The 17,356-nt window shown below is 38.6% G+C and overlaps 2 protein-coding genes across 2 annotated transcripts; both read right to left on the bottom strand.

Moving 5' to 3' along the window:
• Window positions 1-246: 246 nt before the first annotated feature.
• On the bottom strand, window positions 247-2,777 carry LOC112286407 (pre-mRNA-splicing factor SPF27 homolog). The gene is made up of 6 exons (XM_024528268.3): window positions 2,304-2,777; window positions 1,620-1,795; window positions 1,302-1,385; window positions 1,035-1,104; window positions 608-741; window positions 247-407 (listed from the first exon to the last, which is right to left on the bottom strand). Exons 1-6 carry the CDS (start codon window positions 2,547-2,549, stop codon window positions 377-379), a joined length of 741 nt encoding a protein of 246 aa, XP_024384036.1. The 5' UTR covers window positions 2,550-2,777; the 3' UTR covers window positions 247-376.
• Window positions 2,778-11,654: 8,877 nt separating this feature from the next.
• On the bottom strand, window positions 11,655-15,825 carry LOC112286564 (uncharacterized). Its single transcript, XM_024528534.3, has 2 exons — window positions 13,365-15,825; window positions 11,655-13,159 (listed from the first exon to the last, which is right to left on the bottom strand). The coding sequence occupies exons 1-2, from the start codon at window positions 14,201-14,203 to the stop codon at window positions 12,682-12,684; spliced, it is 1,317 nt and encodes a 438-aa protein (XP_024384302.1). The 5' UTR covers window positions 14,204-15,825; the 3' UTR covers window positions 11,655-12,681.
• Between the last annotated feature and the right edge of the window lie 1,531 nt (window positions 15,826-17,356).

Here is a 17,356-nt window from a genome sequence, read left to right as displayed (position 1 = left end):
AGCAGTCAGCAGAAACTGAGAAGGATATGACAATGTCGCTAAAACTTCATGCACCCCCTGGACTGCTTCGTGAAAAAAAAATACTGTACCCCGCTGAGAGTGGCCTGTTTGATAACGGCCAGACTACATTACATGGGCCCCGACATGATAAGTTTTCAGATGGTCTTGCCAATTCGTTTTACAATTTCCAACCACAGGCTTCACGATCGGCTTCACGATCGGCATCCACACATCATACACGCTGTAAAGGTAGAATGTAGATTTTATTATTAAGAACAAAAAAGAACAGCGTGCTACACTGGACAACATCTCCCAAAGTATCTCATTTTTTACATTGAAGAGAATCTCTATACCCGACTTCATGACATTGACTGTCCTACTGAGGTGGTTGAGTAAGATCTATTCCTCTGCAAAAGGAGAAGAAAAAGGTAGAAATATTAGTCCATAAGATTTCAGAAGCCCAATAAATAAGCGTTGGAACTACTGGTAACCGTTGCTCTTGAAGAGATTAGTGCAGTTTATTGCAAATCCTACAGTAACAATGTCCACAGAAAAGCAGGCTTTAAAAAAGAAATCACAAAATGAGAGGGAAGGGCTGGCTGCTCACTTCTTTTCAGCTTCCTCGCGGAGTTTGAGGACCTCGGCTTCCAATTTCAAACAAGCTTCTTCTATGTCCAAGTTCTTTTGGCTGATTTCTTTCCATTGGGAACTCAACAAGTTCAATTCAACCGCCGCAGCTTGCTGTGACGAACAGATCAAAGAACATTACCCGAATGTCAGTTAATACTACACACTCAGATCATAAAATAAGACATTACTCATTCATTAGTTCCTGTTTTACTAGGTGAGCAGACCAGGAAGAGATCACTAAATCAAAATTTCAAATGTTGGACAAAGATAAATAACCATAATTTACAAGAGCAATACAGGTCACTCTTAAATAAACAAACCATTCATATACTGAATCATGTGAATATTTCGTGATTACACAAATCAAAACGAGAGAGGCAGAGACTCTTGAAAACAGTGGTGACCTGATTAAGCTTGCGCTCTCGATTCAATATCTCAATCTCACGCTGATATTCGAGTGCTGTATCTCTTAGCCTGGAATAATTTAGACCGCACATTTGGTGAGGGGTATGATGTAGATCCACAAATTAACGATCAGAAACATACTAACCTAATACACCACTCGAAGAACATTGCAGCTATCAACCAATACATAAATAATCTGATGGTAACAATGCTTGCGAAGGAACTTTCCCTTCCCAAATTCCATATAGACCAGAAATCAGCCCAACCTGGCTTGAAAAGCTTCAAGATGTTGATTATGAACTATCCATGCAGTGGTGCCATAATTCAGCATGAGCTCGAGATTCTCAAGTCTGCATTGAAAGGAAAGAAGCATTTTGAGAACAAAACTAACTACAAGGGGATCAGCGATTTTTCATTGCATAATTTTAAGAAGAGTCGACTTAATGCATACATTCACAAGCACTAAAATAATTGATACAACATAAGGAAGTACATCAAAGGGGACAAGCTACTTCCAAAAATATGCAACTGAAAGACAGCAAGCATAGTAATATCAAAGGTGCTAACTGACAAAGGAGATGAACCTCAAAGTCTGGTGTTGTAGTTGAGCTTTTGCATTTTGAACAGCGCTCTTCCAGGCTCCAACGTCATTGCGCTTATTCACTGGAGGAGGTTCTAAACCGTAACGTGAAAGGTCTAAGGCAACTGGGGCTTTTCCAGCTCGCACTCGGTCAAACTCTTTTGCAAGCATTGGATGGTCCTGGTCCATGCAAGCATATCATAACTTATTATTTAATCAGAGCGCGCTGTGGTGCTAACCTTAGATTATTAGTAATTTCAAGTACAAAACAAGGGCACTCTAGGTCAAAGAAAAAGCAGTGTAGACATTGGAAAGGACTGGACTAACAGAACAGTATTGCGAAAGTCCAAGAACAGCTGCTAATTGGCTGGCAATAGGTACAAGCGGTTTGCAACAGTTTCTAATTGGAATTTTTCTCTGAGGGTTTTGTAACAACCATGCTGTGCCATTATTTACCAAAAGCTTCCACCAAGCACAATGCACTCTTAGCAAAGCGAGCCTCACCGACGGAGACCGCTCTTAGAAGAGTAACTTGTGAGCCTAAAAATGTGTACTACATATGATAATTCAACACCAACATCGCCAACCTTCTCCCAAGTAATCCAACAGCTCTGCTAATGTTCCATGCTCGCCGAATGTCGGCATTTCGGAATATACAGACAATTATGGACACTGCAGGTCACCATACCTGAGCATTGATGGAAGGCACGGGAGGCAGCTCGGCGAGGAAGTCAGAAGGCTTTTTGGAGCTCAGCCGCATCTCCTCAGCAATCATCTTGTCCACTTCCGCCTTCACCTTAGGATCCGCGTAATCGTGATCAATATACGGCAGGGCGTCCACAGTGTCGTCCAACGCTCCATTCCGCCACTTCGCTTGTTCAATTTCTTTCGCGCCTGGGGCCGCTTCGATCATCAAAACATCGGGACTCCCCATGATTCCCAATTCCAAAGCCTACCCTCAAACGAACGGCGCTGTAGCCCCCCCTGCCACTTCTTCAACGAACGCACCTCTAGCACCCACAATCACCCATGTTCAAAACTACTGTGAATTTGGTCAGGCCTTCAATGCGGACTAAGATGGCAGAAACTCACACGAAAACAATCGACACAGCCTATGCGTTGTGGGTCGATTGTGGGGGCAATCAGCCCGACGAGCAAGCAGGCTACGGGACTTGGAGCGAATGCATGAGCAGGAAGGAGGATGAAGGAAGCCATTGGATGAAGCCCTAAACCCTGCTTTCTATCATCCACATTTCGTAATTCATTCATCTGTTCGTTGCTTGACAGAGTCCTTGATAAGATCGTTGTGCCCACTCTTGCTTTGTTATGCCTTCTCCTTTAAATTTAACTTTAAAGTTCCATGTTATTACATTCATAGCCCTAAACTTTTTTGTGATTCAAATGCTGCATTAAATGGTTAATTCAGCTTTTTCACATATGGCAACATCGAAGTATTGAAGTTTTGGGAAAATTTTGTAGTTGATTAATGTAGTTGATATTGAACTATTTTATGATCACAAACTAATGCTGAAAATCATATTAGTTAATGGTGTTTTTTGAAAAAGATAGTCATAAAATAAAACAGCTGAAGTTTCCTACCTTGAAGAATGTAGAATTCCTTTATATTAGAATACTATAATGTAGTAGGACAATTAGAATGTCTATGATTCTAAATTAATATTACATTATAAGACATTGCCAACTATTTTAAAAAATAATTTAAATTAAAAAGTACAATTAAAAACATATACATAATATATTTTACTACACAATGGTATGTGATCAAAATTAATTTTTATTTAATTATTTAATTATGTATTATTTGTATGTTTTTAAAATATGAATGCAAAAATACAAACATGCACATAAGATATCATTTAGATAGTATAATTGAGATATATAATAAAACTAAAAATATATCAAATTAATCATATATGAATAAATATTATATAATAATAAACTATAAATTTTTATACATACAAAATTGTTCTTCCAATAATTAATATTTTAAAAGTTACCAATCTTTATAATTAATCAAAATCTTACAAATCAAATCGATAATATACAAATAATAATTTTTTATTTTTAATAATTGATTAATTTTTATTGTATTTTATTTATTAGAAAAAAAAGATATTTATGTGTAATTGGGCAAATCAAGGTCACGTAGCCACTAAAGCCATGTGGCTGCTAGGGCGGAAGTAAGCAACTTAGATTGCAAGGCAACTTTTTTTTGCAACAAATGATATTACTTAACATAATTTTATATATATATATATATATATATATACATAATCATTACAAAAATATATAAATAAATAAAATCAAGTTACAAACCATCAAAAATACATATTGTAAATTTACTAATCTCTTTAGAATATTACTCTTTACATATAAAAACTTAAAAGATATAAAAGTTTAATATCAGATCTAGATAAACATTGCATCAATTATAAATCCTAAATTGCTATGCATTGAAGCATGTAGTAAATAAAACTTAAAAAAATAATAATAATAATAATAAGATCTAAAATAAAAATACAAAAACCTTCAAACTTCTAATATATAAAAAAGATTATTATTTATTTTCAAAGAGGGAACTATAAATTTATAAGAAAAAATTAAATCTATTAATTTTAATGTTTTATTAATTCACAATTAAGAAATCTTTAAAATTTACTACTTTTATTTTATCAAATAAAAAAGACTAATTATTAAAAACTTATTTATTTTATCAAATTTGTAATTAATTTTAAAAATAAGATAGAATTTAGGATTTTATTAGAATATTTTTAAAATAACCTATTAAATTAAATTAATTTATTATTAAAATATGTATAAAAAATTATAATTTATCAAAAAAAAAAATCAAGTCTTTATAATCTTAACTTATGAAACCAAATTTTTTAAAATATATCATATTATTAAGAATAAGCACAACTAAACCACTATTATTATGTTTTAAATAATTATATTCAATTTAGAACCTATCATTTAAACTAATTGGTGCAAATTACATTTAAGAAATTTTGTCTTCTAACAACAAATAGTCTTAATTTAGTAATTAATTTTTGCCAAGCTCTAACAAATTGGTGCTATAATCTAGCAATCATGCTAAGTATTAGACATCACAATTAACTCCAATATTTTCTCCTTATTTCCATATAGTCTTTTCATAATCACCAAAAGCCAATTGAAGTAATACTAACACTTCTCTTGAAAACAAAGTTGTTTTCTATCTACAAACATGGTTCTTTTTATTGTTGACAATAAACCACCTGATTTATATCTAGTAGAAAACAAATCACTTAAAGGTCACTTTAGTTTAATCACATAGTCTTAACTTCTTTGCATGGAATAAACTTAGATTGTAATAATAAACAAATTTGATCTACCTTAATTGTTATCCCAAAAAAAGACATGTTTATGCTTTGACAGACCAATCAATCATGTATTATCTCTAATTGGTATCTTGTCTTCAACACAATGCCAATGGGATGACTAGTCATTTTTGACTTGATATTATTGACTTATTAAGAATTAATGCAGTTGTTATCTATCTTATGGATGCAAATCAATTAATCATAGTCTACTTTTTTGAACAATAGTATAAATTGAAGTTTAAACATACACACAAAGAAAAGACTTGGTGTTTAAAAAAGAATGTACATCATGTTTAACAACTTTTTAGCCTTTTTTGATTAGTGAAATTTATCAAATTAGAATATGTCTTCTTACTGCAATATAAAGTTTTATTTAAAATTTCATTTTATGATTATTAATGTTCTAAAATTGAAAATAATGATTTCAATAAAATTATATAACCATAACATCTTTTTTTGTTCTTAATATGTAATTCTAATTTGTTTTAAAATTGACAAAACACTTGCTAAGCCATCTTAGCTCATGTCATATTTCAACTAACACTTTACTAAAAACTCTTTACTACTGATTTTACCTTTTTAGAAGCATTAATAAATTTTGATTATATTCTAATATAATAGTATAGTGATATATTGATTTACGATTTTAACTTGTAAATTTAATTTTTAATTTATGATTTTAATTCATACTTTCTCCAATAATATTCTAATTACTGCAATAAATTTTCAAATTTTTTTTTTAAATTTTATTTATTAAAAAATTAGGCTAAATACATTGTTATGTTTGTAAGTATCTTAATCTATTTTTTAATATTATAATACACAAAGTGTAGTTTGGAAATGCTTCATGTATTTAGCTATAATTTTTTTTTTATAATAAAAAATAATTGCCGACAATCTTACTTATAATTCTAAGCATATCTTAAGATCCAATTAATGAATCTTAATAGGCACAATTACTAATTTTTCCATTAAATTAGCTTCAAATTTTAAAAATCGTATAATTTTTTAAACTACACATTTTATCAAAATATTTAAGAAAGGGTAACAGGTAGATCAGTAATGTACTCTATTAAAACCTCCTTTGATTAATCGTGACTTCTTTTTCTAAGTTTTATTGAAGGACTTTAATAGTTGATTTTTCTTATTTGGTAAATTGGCCATAATTGTGGCTAATTGTAATTTGTATCTTGGTTAAATGAAATAAAATTGTTCTTTAGATAGAGTATTGAAAACTTATTTAATTTTAAAATGTTGACTTTTAAGCACAAGGTTTGCATATGAATAATCAATTGATTGATTTAACATGATATTTTTTATAATAAAAATGAAAATTAAGACCTTAAAGTTGGTGCATGAATTGATAAAGCATAAAAAGTGTAGTGTATTATACATAATATATCATACTTTCTGGATAAAATGTTCTTTATAATTAAAAAATATATCCATCTAATAAACATAATTTTTTTATACAAATCAAATATAAAATAATGATATTATATACTTAGTAGAACAAGATAATTATACATATTTTTAAAGTATCGAAGATATGTTTTAGCTTAATTTTAAAAATATTATATATTAAACACATTTATCATCAATTTTTTAATAATGGAATAACTTTCCTAAAAATTATTCTTACCTACTAAAATAAAAAAGAATATATTATATTAATTAATTATTGAAATATGATATTATATATTTATAAAATTATTTATATTAATATATAGTTATAAATTTATTTTGTATTATTATAAAGAGAGTGTTTATTATATGTTTGGTGCTTAGATTACAAACATATAAAGAACTAATATTACATAGAGCAAAACTTAGGATACAATTTTTGAATTTTATACAATCACAACAGAATTTTGGTACAAATTAATAACAAGATATTTACTTTTTAAAAATATACTTTTTATTTAAGAAATTTATGATTTGAGTTTTTCTAGAAGGAAAAAATTGCATTCAAATAACCAATACAACAGAGAATTATTGCTCAAATGCTTAGAGAACCTAGACACAAGTAAAACATTTCTCAAACTATTAATTATATTAACTTCACACAACTAGAATTATACCTCACTATTTTTGAAATCATACACAAAGTGTAGTTTTGAACTACTTTTGATCATACACAAATAAGAACATGAAATTATTGGCAAGTTAATTTTTGCTATCAGAAGTTGGAACTTACGACACAAATCTTGATAAACTCTGATAATTTTTGTAAAAAAGCTAGTCTCCATTTAGAAGAGATTGAATTCTATACAAGAGATAGAATTCTATTCGAAGAGATTGAATTCAAAATAACACAACAGTATGAAACAATCAACAAATTAGAGAAATGATTGAACATAGAGAATGGAAAAACCATGTCCAAACAACTCTAAATAACCAGCACTTGCATGTTCGCTGTTGTTTTTGCTACGTTGGATATTCGGTTGCGCATAGAGAGAGTAGACTATGCTTTGTGGATCACCGAGGCCACGATCGCATCCGCAGTAAAGCGATCTGTCTGGGGACTGGAATGGAGACCGGCCACGCTGTTCATGAAAACCTGCCTTGCGAGAGATTCGCATTCAATGGGTGGCTCATCGTTTCCTTGAGGAAAGTGCGGGTGCTTTTGCAGTTCATGACCGACTGCCGATTGAGTGCACGATGAGAAGCCTATTTTGATGGACGTGTTATACACTGTTCGCTCACCGCTCCTTCGTTACCTTTCCAGATCATGTTCCTTCTTTTCGAGCAGCATCCAAAAACTCGAGGCTTGAAGGGTTCATGCTGATCAGATCGACATTCGCCGTGACTAGGATGCTCAATAAAGCCGGTTGAAATGAATGTATTGTCCATTTCTGAGATTGATGAGAATTGATATCTAGCATTGCCACGAATGATCAAAGTTTCCTCTTCGCTTTTGTAGGTTCTTGTGATCTTTGCAGAACACAAGGTCCCCCTGGTGGAACAAATTCAGTACCTTTTGCATGACTGCGAACCTGCAGTCGGGAATCTGATGTGCATGCAAACTCCTACCAGCGCGGACTAGAAACTTGTCGCAGCAGATGTTGCTTCGGGTCTATCGGAAACTCTGAAAAACGAGCTCTCCCATGACCGAGTGACCTGGAGGAACATTCAAATGCAATCAGTTGATCGATAGGCAAGCAAGGCATGCGGCAATTCTGCGTCCAGTCAACATGAGCGGCATAAGGTTGGCCTGGTGGGATAGCACCTTGCAAGCTGGAATGCACATATTCAAGGCCCCGAAAGCCACTGAGAACATTGCCTCATGTGGGGTATGAAGCCGGCTGCATCATCGCCACATTACAACCACTGCATTGATCCCTTATGTCATGAACTCTACGCACCACTTTCTTCTTCGTCGTCTTCTTCAACTTCTCCTTCCTAAAATAATACTAACTTTCTGAACCATCTATCGGAGATATCCTGCAGGTCGTCAACACCTGCAGCTACAGAAGTGCATAGAATTCGGCATCAAGTGTTGTTTAAGGCTCGGAAGTTGTTTCTGTAAGAGTGTGTGGATTTCATCATACGTGTGATCCTCTCGTTATGTAATGGGCTGAATGTTGCGGTGTTGCTTCACAACTTGTTGCTGTATTACAGTTGTGGTTCATAAACTACGCGTAATTTTAGTGCCACAGCAACCCATGGTGACTGATAAACTAACTTTTAATGGGTTAGAAATTGTGAGCGCACCAGGTGCAGCTCGGTGGTAAAATTGGTCGGTTGTGTGGTTAAATTAGTGCTTTCATGCTTTGGAGGCATGGATCAGAGTCACATAAAAGAAGGGATATTTAGATTTTTTTTCACTAAGCTGTTTTTGAATTTTTAATCTTCAGTGATTGAATAAGTTGTGAATTTGTGCTTTGCACGATTGGGGTTGTATATTTAAATAATGCATTGTTTGTAATAACTATGATATTGAATTCAACCAGCAATGAAAAATTTCAATCATTAAAACCTAAATCAGTAAACACCATCTTAAGAATCAAGTTATGTAAAATTTAACAGAGAAAATCCATGTGTCTCAATTCCATTCCATAAAAATATTACTTAAAGAAACAAATAGAAATTGAAATTGAAAGTATAAAAATCACATCCATGGCCTAACATATATGCATTCTGACACTCATCTCTGCAAACCACTGGCTTTATCTTAAAATAATGAAACATACTGTATTGATTATTGGATTAGTTCAGAGACAACGCAATTCCCCATCAAATAATATCTTAAACTTTTAAGTATGTACTTAAATCCATCAGTTCAGTCTGAATTTTTCTTTTAAAATTAAAAACGAAATTCAAACAACAGAAGATTTGTCCTCACAATTTTTGAAACATATATATATATATATATATATATATTAATTTATTTAACATTTTTTATATTTTACTGGTAATTGCATGGTCTATGAATGAATATGTAGCACCAAATTTTTTTAATTATTAATTATATGTATTCTGATCAAAAAGAAAAAATTTAAAAACAGAAGATGCTTAATTTTTAGGGTTGCATTGACAAACAATAACACAGCTTCATTTTTGCAGCATCTCTTCAAGGCATTAACATTCTTGAAGAAGACCACATTTTGCATAATAAATCAATTCCTTATTCACAAATTTTTGCATGGATATATATATATGTTATCAATCATAATATGTGCTTGTAATATAAAAATGTCAAATTCATGTTCCAAATATTATATCTAACCTTCTTTTAATATAAATTATTTTATTTTTGATCTTGCAACAAAGTAATAAAGATAGTAATTTTTAAAATGGAAAGATAATGCATTTACCTTTCACAAATTGTTGTTTTATAAAATAGAAAATATATGTAGATGATGGGAAGTATGTGACAAGATGAGGGGAACAAAGAAAGCACTTTGATGGATTCTTTAATTTTCTTTTTAAAGATAAAGGCAAGCTTTGTATGTGTATATTGTTTCAGTGAGTGAAATGTCCAACATAAAACGGAGGAACTTAATCCATCCAACCATCCTCCAAAACATAAAGATGATGTAGACCTAGATAGCAGCCTGCAAAGCTTTCTCCATATCCAGCAATCCTTTGAACACTTTCTAAACATCTCCATTCATTGGTCATCTCAACACTTTGAGTTTACAACAAGGGAATTGGCCCACAAAAATTTTGCTAACACACAACCCTCCATTCCATCTCACTCCCTTGAAACCCACAAACAACCCCTCCACACAAAGTTAGAATTGTATACATACCATATACCGAACAAAAAAAAAAACAAAAAACAAAAAAAACAAAAAAAAAACAAACAAACAAAAGTTTTGGAATAATTCACTGCAACAACCCACCATTTCATCCATCCACACATCCATCCACACATCCATCCACACATCCATCCACACATCCATCCAAGTGTGAGCTGCCCCTCTCTCATGAGCAAGGCAAACCCGCGATTAATGAGCGCTGGGGTTGCGACCGGTCGCGCCCGGCCCGGCCCAGCCCAGCCCGGCGCGTCGCGTCGCGTCGGATGCTGGCGCGCGTGACCGCGACGTCTGCCGCGACCAGGTGACGAAACGCGCTGTGTGGTGATGCTGAGGGCTCCATCGTTGCTGCGATACCCGCTCCGCCCGCCTTTGTTGAACGGCTTTAGAAGCGCCTTTGGGAGGAAGGAAGGGAGGGAGTGAGAGGAGGCTTGGTCGTGGGTTGGCGTGGAGAAGCAAGCGCAAGCAACAAGGAAGGTCCCGATGAGAGATGAGGGATAAGCTTGAGCTGGAGAACGAGCTCCTCCAGCTCTGCTTTCCTGGACCCCAAATAATGGCCTCCATTGGCTTAATCAGGGTCCCATGGCTTTGACCGACCCCACCGTAAGAGTAAGAGAGAGTGTGCATGCCTTTGAAGGCAATTTCCACTGTGATGGATCATTGCATGCGCACGGACCTTGGCAGCTCCCGGGTGGTGAACTTTGCTTCGGGTGCGAGCTGGCTTTCGGTGATTCGCCGAGGCTGACCTCTTTTGTTCCTGGAATATGCCCTTGGCGTACACCCGCTGTGGATAGAGTTCGGCTTCCTGAGCACTCCGTCACTTCATTGGGGGGTTTATATTTGGTTTTCGCTGTGTTGAGTGGAAAGTTCGGATGCTTGTATAGGATGAATACGTCCAGTTGATTTGGTCAATGTAGAACAAGGAGAGCATTGGACGATGGTTTGCGTGCCCTGTGCCCTCATAATTAGAAGCCGGGTCATCTGTGTGGATTACATAATGTGGGAAGGAATAGTGGAAATACTAGAAGATGCCAGTCAACAGAGATTTTGAAAAATTCTAGATACAGTAGGGACAGCGGCTGTAGCACGAGGCTCCGTCATGACTGCATGTAAATGGGACCAAAGAAACTACACCTCGTAGATCACCGAGAACATGGATTGCCCGACGTCGAAAACAGCACAGGGGCTTCCGACGGTGATGAAACACACACACTGAAGGAAAAACCCAAATCTAAGCAGAGCAGGCTCCGGAGACGGGCAATAACGCTCCACAGGTAGCAAGCATTAGCATAGAGCTATCAACTGTCAAAATGTGTACTTCCACAACTCAACCGACAATCATAGAGACTGCAAGAGCAAAGAAAAATGAGCGAAAGTGTCAAAAGGACACGAATGTGGCGGAAAATCTTGCTTTAATTCCATTACAATGATGATCCACACGAAAATGTCAATGTATGTTACAAGATATGAAACGAGAGAGAGTTGACTAGACATCTTATGTTCTTCGGCACCATCGGCAACATCCACCTCCTTGCGCATTTGATCAAATAGCACGGACTTCTCAAGCAGAGTCTCATTGAGTATCAAATGAACTCAATGTGTGTAAACGCTCTAAATAGGTGGACTCCCACAGCCAAATTCACTCCAGGGGCAAATGGGGCTCTAGTATCCCCCGCGGGATTTTCCAAGCCGTGCCTGCTGCGTATCTTCCTCAAGGAGAAGACTAATAACTTTCAACAGATCAGATACTTGGTCGGGTCCCTCCTGCTGCTTCTGTTCTACCGACCACCAGTTTCCAACACCATCACTGGTTGAAGGAGATAGAAATCAGAGCAGAAAGAAACCTAACTAAATTGTAAAACACTCGAGCACACCTGTGACAGAAAGACCCCAATTTAAAGATCCCCTTCATCACAACATGAAACTATCATCCACCGCCATACTTCTTGGCAGTTGAGCATATACTTTCCGTGAAGGAGTCTCTGATGTGTGTAAGTCGAATTGACTCCCTCACTTCAACTGAGATTGACGTCTGTAATGTCACGCCAAAATACCTCCGTAATCGTCATTACAGTCCCCTTAAATGGGAGCCAGAGGCAGCTCATCAGGCCATCTCAATGTGTCCAGCTTTCTTTAACCCGTTTCAGAATCATTTGCTGGATCACTTGAAATCACTTGAGAGCACGCTACCCAGGGCAGCAGTACTCTCCATCCTAAGCAGAACACGCTGTCGCTTGTTTAATTTGCTATATGTCATTGTCTTGGAGATCAACGAGCATGTCTGACATCCTGTTCCACTCCCAACAGGGAACAATTGAATGTCCCGGCCCAGTCGATGGAGAGGTGATCCTTAACAAGTGGCGTGTCAGGAAAATCTCGTCCACTACAAATATAGAAAAAACATCACTTATTTGAGCGGTATTCACGGTCTCACAAAGGCTCGACGAAGTGGTGGACTGCCGCTTGCATGTAAATCGGTGAGTGAGAAAGACCGGGATGGAAAGACCCTGGCATCTGACCTCCGCATGGAACTTGGTGCTGCAGCCAACAACTGCTCTTGCTGCTGCGACTCTTGTGCCCGCTGCTCTTGTTGCTGCTGCTCTCGCTGTTCTTTATGTTCCTGATGATCATGCTGTTCTTGCTGCTCGAGCAGCACCGCCACTGCAAGCGAGCTTTTGCTGCTACTGCTCGGTAACTTCTTCGCAATGCTAGCACCAGAGGACCGTGTCGGAGGTGGATATGATCTGTGACGATCTAATGGACAGTTCAACCCCATCTTCCGTCGCTTGATGTATGCGTACGGATTGTTGGGTTTCGCCAAATCGGCCACACTGGATACTTCAGCAAGAGAAGAGAACGAACGGGATTTGCCACCAAAGAATTTCGATAAGCCAGGTCTCCTGCGAGAGGATAAAAGAAATATGGTTATTACTCGTGCATAAAGCTATATCCTCAAAACCCTCCCATTCGAAAACAAGTCACGTGGCGGCGACTTCACGCACACACTTGATTAAATTACCAAAACTAATGACTGCATGTGAAATCATGCAAAGCAAAACCCATAACTACAACCTACGGAAGTAATCATGCCCATAAGCTGCTTACTTGATAGGAAGAGACTCGTCCAAGGCTGCTAGGGACGAATTCAAGGGGCCACGATATGCTGACTGAGCCTCCTCACTCCCGGCATCCTCTGAAGTGCACGCGCTGCTGTCTTCACTAGCTTGACAGATCGACGAAGAGGACTCTGAAGAATTTGCAGGCAGATCGTCGTTGCTGGGTGGGCAATGAGCATACCCTCCGGTAAGATATCCACCGTTGAGAGGAAGAACGCGTTCCACAACCCCCGGTTTGCTGCTGGGCAGCTTCGCTCTCAAATCTCGATGACCGAGATGATAACCATCAAATCTCGACAGATAACCGGACGATGGGCTCGCAGAAATTCCTTCTAACCTACTGCTCTGGGCCTCACATAGACCATCGGTCGAGGTCACGAAAGAACCCAATTTGCAAATTTTCACCTCAGACTCAGTGGTGACGGAGCTAGTAGTCGCAAGTGTCTCTGAAACTGCCGGTTCCTTGGTTGGGATATTAATGCAAGCCTCCGACACGAGATCAAACGTCTTCGGAGACGCGATGGGAGAGGAGGAGGTAGGAGAGAACTGATTATGGGGCGGCGTCACTAATCTGACATTGGCCACGGCTGACACATCCTTCGGGTGTGTCGCAAGAGATTGACCCTTCAGATCGCTTTGAGGTTGCAGATACATCGCAAAATGTGGAAAAGAACTTTCGTGCGGGGAGTTGGAGTGACGCCGTAATGTCGACCCGTCACTTGCATACTGAGGTGCAACGAGGCCGTGAGTTTGACCATGCGGGAGCTTGTAGCTGACAGTTGGTCCACTCACCTCCCAGCATTGATACCTGATGGCCATCCTCGACATTCAAAGAGAACCAGGTGACGAGAGAAACTATACACAAAATTAGAACACGGATAACTACTAGTCAAAAACAAACAAGTGCAACTGACGTTCTAAAGTTCCAAAGAGGTTCTTGTGTTTCCACAGCCCACAGTGATTACGCTGGGAAATAACTTGATAATCGAAGTGCGCGCTGGTAGGAAACGACTGTCTAATAGAGTGAAAGGTACGAAATCTGAACTTCATCAAACACCGGGGGCTCTGTCTTCCATAACAGTCCTTGCGGCGAGTTCTGAAACATCCACTACTCTCGGCAAAAGCCTCACCTGCAGGTGGCATTCGCGACAGAAAGAATGAAACTGAGAACGACCGCGTTCTGCTTTGATTCGCCGTTTCCTGGGCGGCTTCTAACTGCTGTTCCTGAACCTCTACCCTCCTCTGTGTCTCCTACATGGACATTCATTAGCCCTCCTAAAATTGAGAGCACGGCATATACAGAAATCGCTTCCCCTGTCCCTGCTCTCCTTTAAATCATCATGCTGGTCCTCGGAAATTCCAGCAAGCCAACCAGTGGATTTTGACGCCTTCTCGGCTTGCCCACTTCCATGAAATCTTCCCTCCAAAAAATCACTCTACCCTACGCATCCGAAGATCCAGCAAACCTTAACATGACAGAGATACGTCGGGGATTACTGCGCATGGGTGCTGCAAGCAACCATCAGTCCTTCGGTTATCTAATCCGCCGAACGAAACAAAACCCCAGAAATTTTGCCTCACCCCGACACAAGTTCCTTCAGAGAACTCCGAACAAGACGTGCCACGTAACCCTTGAAAACAGCCCACAGAATCAGATCTCGCTCCACACTCACAGTCCCGCTGGAAGTATTGACGATAATCCTCGGCTTGCAACTGCACTGCCCTTCACTTCCACTTTACCAACCCCAAACAAACAACAATTATCCCAGGATTTCGAAACCCTCGCGTCGCGTGGATAACTAACTTCACTTCTCCGTCCACACCCCTAATCCGGACTAGGTCGAATAACGCACCCTTCACCTCTCACACACACCTCCACAAACTCTCGGCAACAGGGATCAAGGTTCCTCACAACGCAGAGAACGACGCCGACGACATGGCGTGCACTGTAAACAAACACGGAAAGAGCAAAACAAGAAACCCTCTTCCACTTCGGCTGCTGCCACTCCTGGCTGGCTACTACTACTTCTTGCTGGTTCGGATTTGATTGGCTATCCCGACGCACATGGACGTGCCCCCCCCCTCTGACCTTCGCTCATGGACTTGCGATGCCCCGGGTATCTCCGCACAGAGGAATGAAGGCTAAGCTAGATATCTAAAAGGTGGGATGGCAAAGCCAGGCTGACGAGGCGGCTGTGCTGATCTGCTTGCTGCTTGCGAGCGTCTGACAGGATGAGCAGCGGCATCGGCGGGCAGGACCCAGAATGAGAAACCTAGGGCGAAGGGGGGCTATCGGGGGAAGTCGGGTGGCGCCGCGATTGTGGCGATAACGCGGAGGAAAGCGGACGACGACGATACCAGATGAGCACGATGAACAACTCGGGAGGGGCGGTGACTCGGCAGTGCCAGACCCCGGACGGATGAGGTTGTCATTGGTTGGCCAACTTGGATCCCACCCGACATGGCTCCGCCCTGTTCTGGTGCCATTTGGGCGTTGCGGAGAAATTTAGCCTACTTGGGCTCAATAGCGTCAAAGCGGCGCAAAATCGTGGCCGAAGATGCTCTCTGGCTCGCTCTCTCTCCACTTGCGATCAGGATGAGCTGCTGCCGCGGCTACAGCTCTGCCCGGTGCCGTCGGTGTCCGTCACGCCGCCGTAGATCCTGTACCTCCCCAACTCGTAGATCGGTGGACGGAAATCTACGTCAGCTGTAAATACTTCGTTCTCACGCCGTTGTTTTTTGTGGATTAAAAGCATTCATTGCTGGGTGGGTTCTTTACTGAGTTGGTTTATTGTAATCGTGGCTGCTTGATGTTCACTATCAGGGTTTCCTGTTGGCAAAAAATGAATAAAATGTCATTAATTATAAATTTCCATCCTCTTTTTGAAAGGTGAGTTTACTTCACAGCATTTCATTGTCAGAGTAGATAAGTTGCTGCAGAAAATGAAGACAATATGTACTTTGTGACTATTTGAAAGGTACTTGTATGACATTGGAAGTAGATATGACAACCGGCTGAAGGCTGAAGGCTGAAATTCCCCTTCCATCCATAAACCCACATCTAGGAAAAGTCTTTGTTTCTTCCAGGGCTTTTGTTTGACTTGCCCCAAGTTTCCCAGCAGATGAAATCTTATGTTTGTTGGATGATCAATACATTTCATGTTTATTCCACTAACCCACTGTGCATTCAATTTTTATAATCTACATAGTCCATAAATATATCTGTAGGGGAATGCGCAGTGCGTAATTTTGGCACAGAACTTGCATCTTTCTTTTCTACCATATTTCCCTTTTAAAAAAAAACAAATTTGGCTTAACTGTGCAAGTTCTTTCTGATTTTAAGTGGCAAATTTACAGAGGGAATGGGAATCAACATCTTAGGCAACTTTCCTTGACTCTTGATGTGGATGCATGGCACTAAAAATATGGGGTGCTTGCCCAAAGTTAACAAAGCCCGTTTTGCATCATAATTTTATTTTTAATCTCGAGCACAAGAATGATTATGAGATGCTCACATGTGCAGAGAATACATGGCAGCATACTATGAAGGAGATAAACTCAAGGGGTCCATTCCTGTCAGGGCTGGGTGAAAGTGAACACTGCAAAAGGCATCTTTGGATGGTGTGGCAAACAAAAGGGGGAGACCCTAATCTTATCCACCTCATCAAAAAAACTTGGCTATGGATTCAGTCTAAAGCACAACCACATACATACACACACAAAATAAAATAAATTAATATGGTGAAGGAAAAAAGATGTCAAAGCAGGCTTTTGTTTTTGCATTATCAAACCATCTTGTGTAGCAACAACCATTCCATAATATGAAGACCCCAATTGATGATCTTTATTCTTTTGTATTTCAATATGGTACTCTTTTTTTTGGTTAATGCCCATGGATTCATACATTTAGAGTCCAAGTTATCAGGACAGGCTGTGCTCTGTGTACAGAATTCTGCAACGAATAGAACTCCTGGTTCAAGG

This window comes from Physcomitrium patens, chromosome 9 (genome assembly GCF_059467195.1).
Source record: "Physcomitrium patens ecotype Gransden chromosome 9, ASM5946719v1, whole genome shotgun sequence".
Classification (NCBI taxonomy): Eukaryota; Viridiplantae; Streptophyta; class Bryopsida; order Funariales; family Funariaceae; genus Physcomitrium; species Physcomitrium patens.
The sequence above is the reverse complement of the archived record's forward strand: the minus strand, read 5'-3'. Positions and strand labels throughout refer to the sequence as shown.

Coding starts and splice junctions, on each gene's coding strand:
- LOC112286407 (XM_024528268.3), bottom strand. CDS start 2,549: ATGGGGAGTCCCGATGTTTTGATGATCGAAGCGGCCCCAGGCGCGAAA. Junction 1,796..2,303: donor TGCCTTCCATCAATGCTCAG/GTATGGTGACCT, acceptor TGCATGGACCAG/GACCATCCAATGCTTGCAAA. Junction 1,386..1,619: donor CTACAACACCAGACTTTGAG/GTTCATCTCCTT, acceptor CTTTCAATGCAG/ACTTGAGAATCTCGAGCTCA.
- LOC112286564 (XM_024528534.3), bottom strand. CDS start 14,203: ATGTCGAGGATGGCCATCAGGTATCAATGCTGGGAGGTGAGTGGACCA. Junction 13,160..13,364: donor GACGAGTCTCTTCCTATCAA/GTAAGCAGCTTA, acceptor ATCCTCTCGCAG/GAGACCTGGCTTATCGAAAT.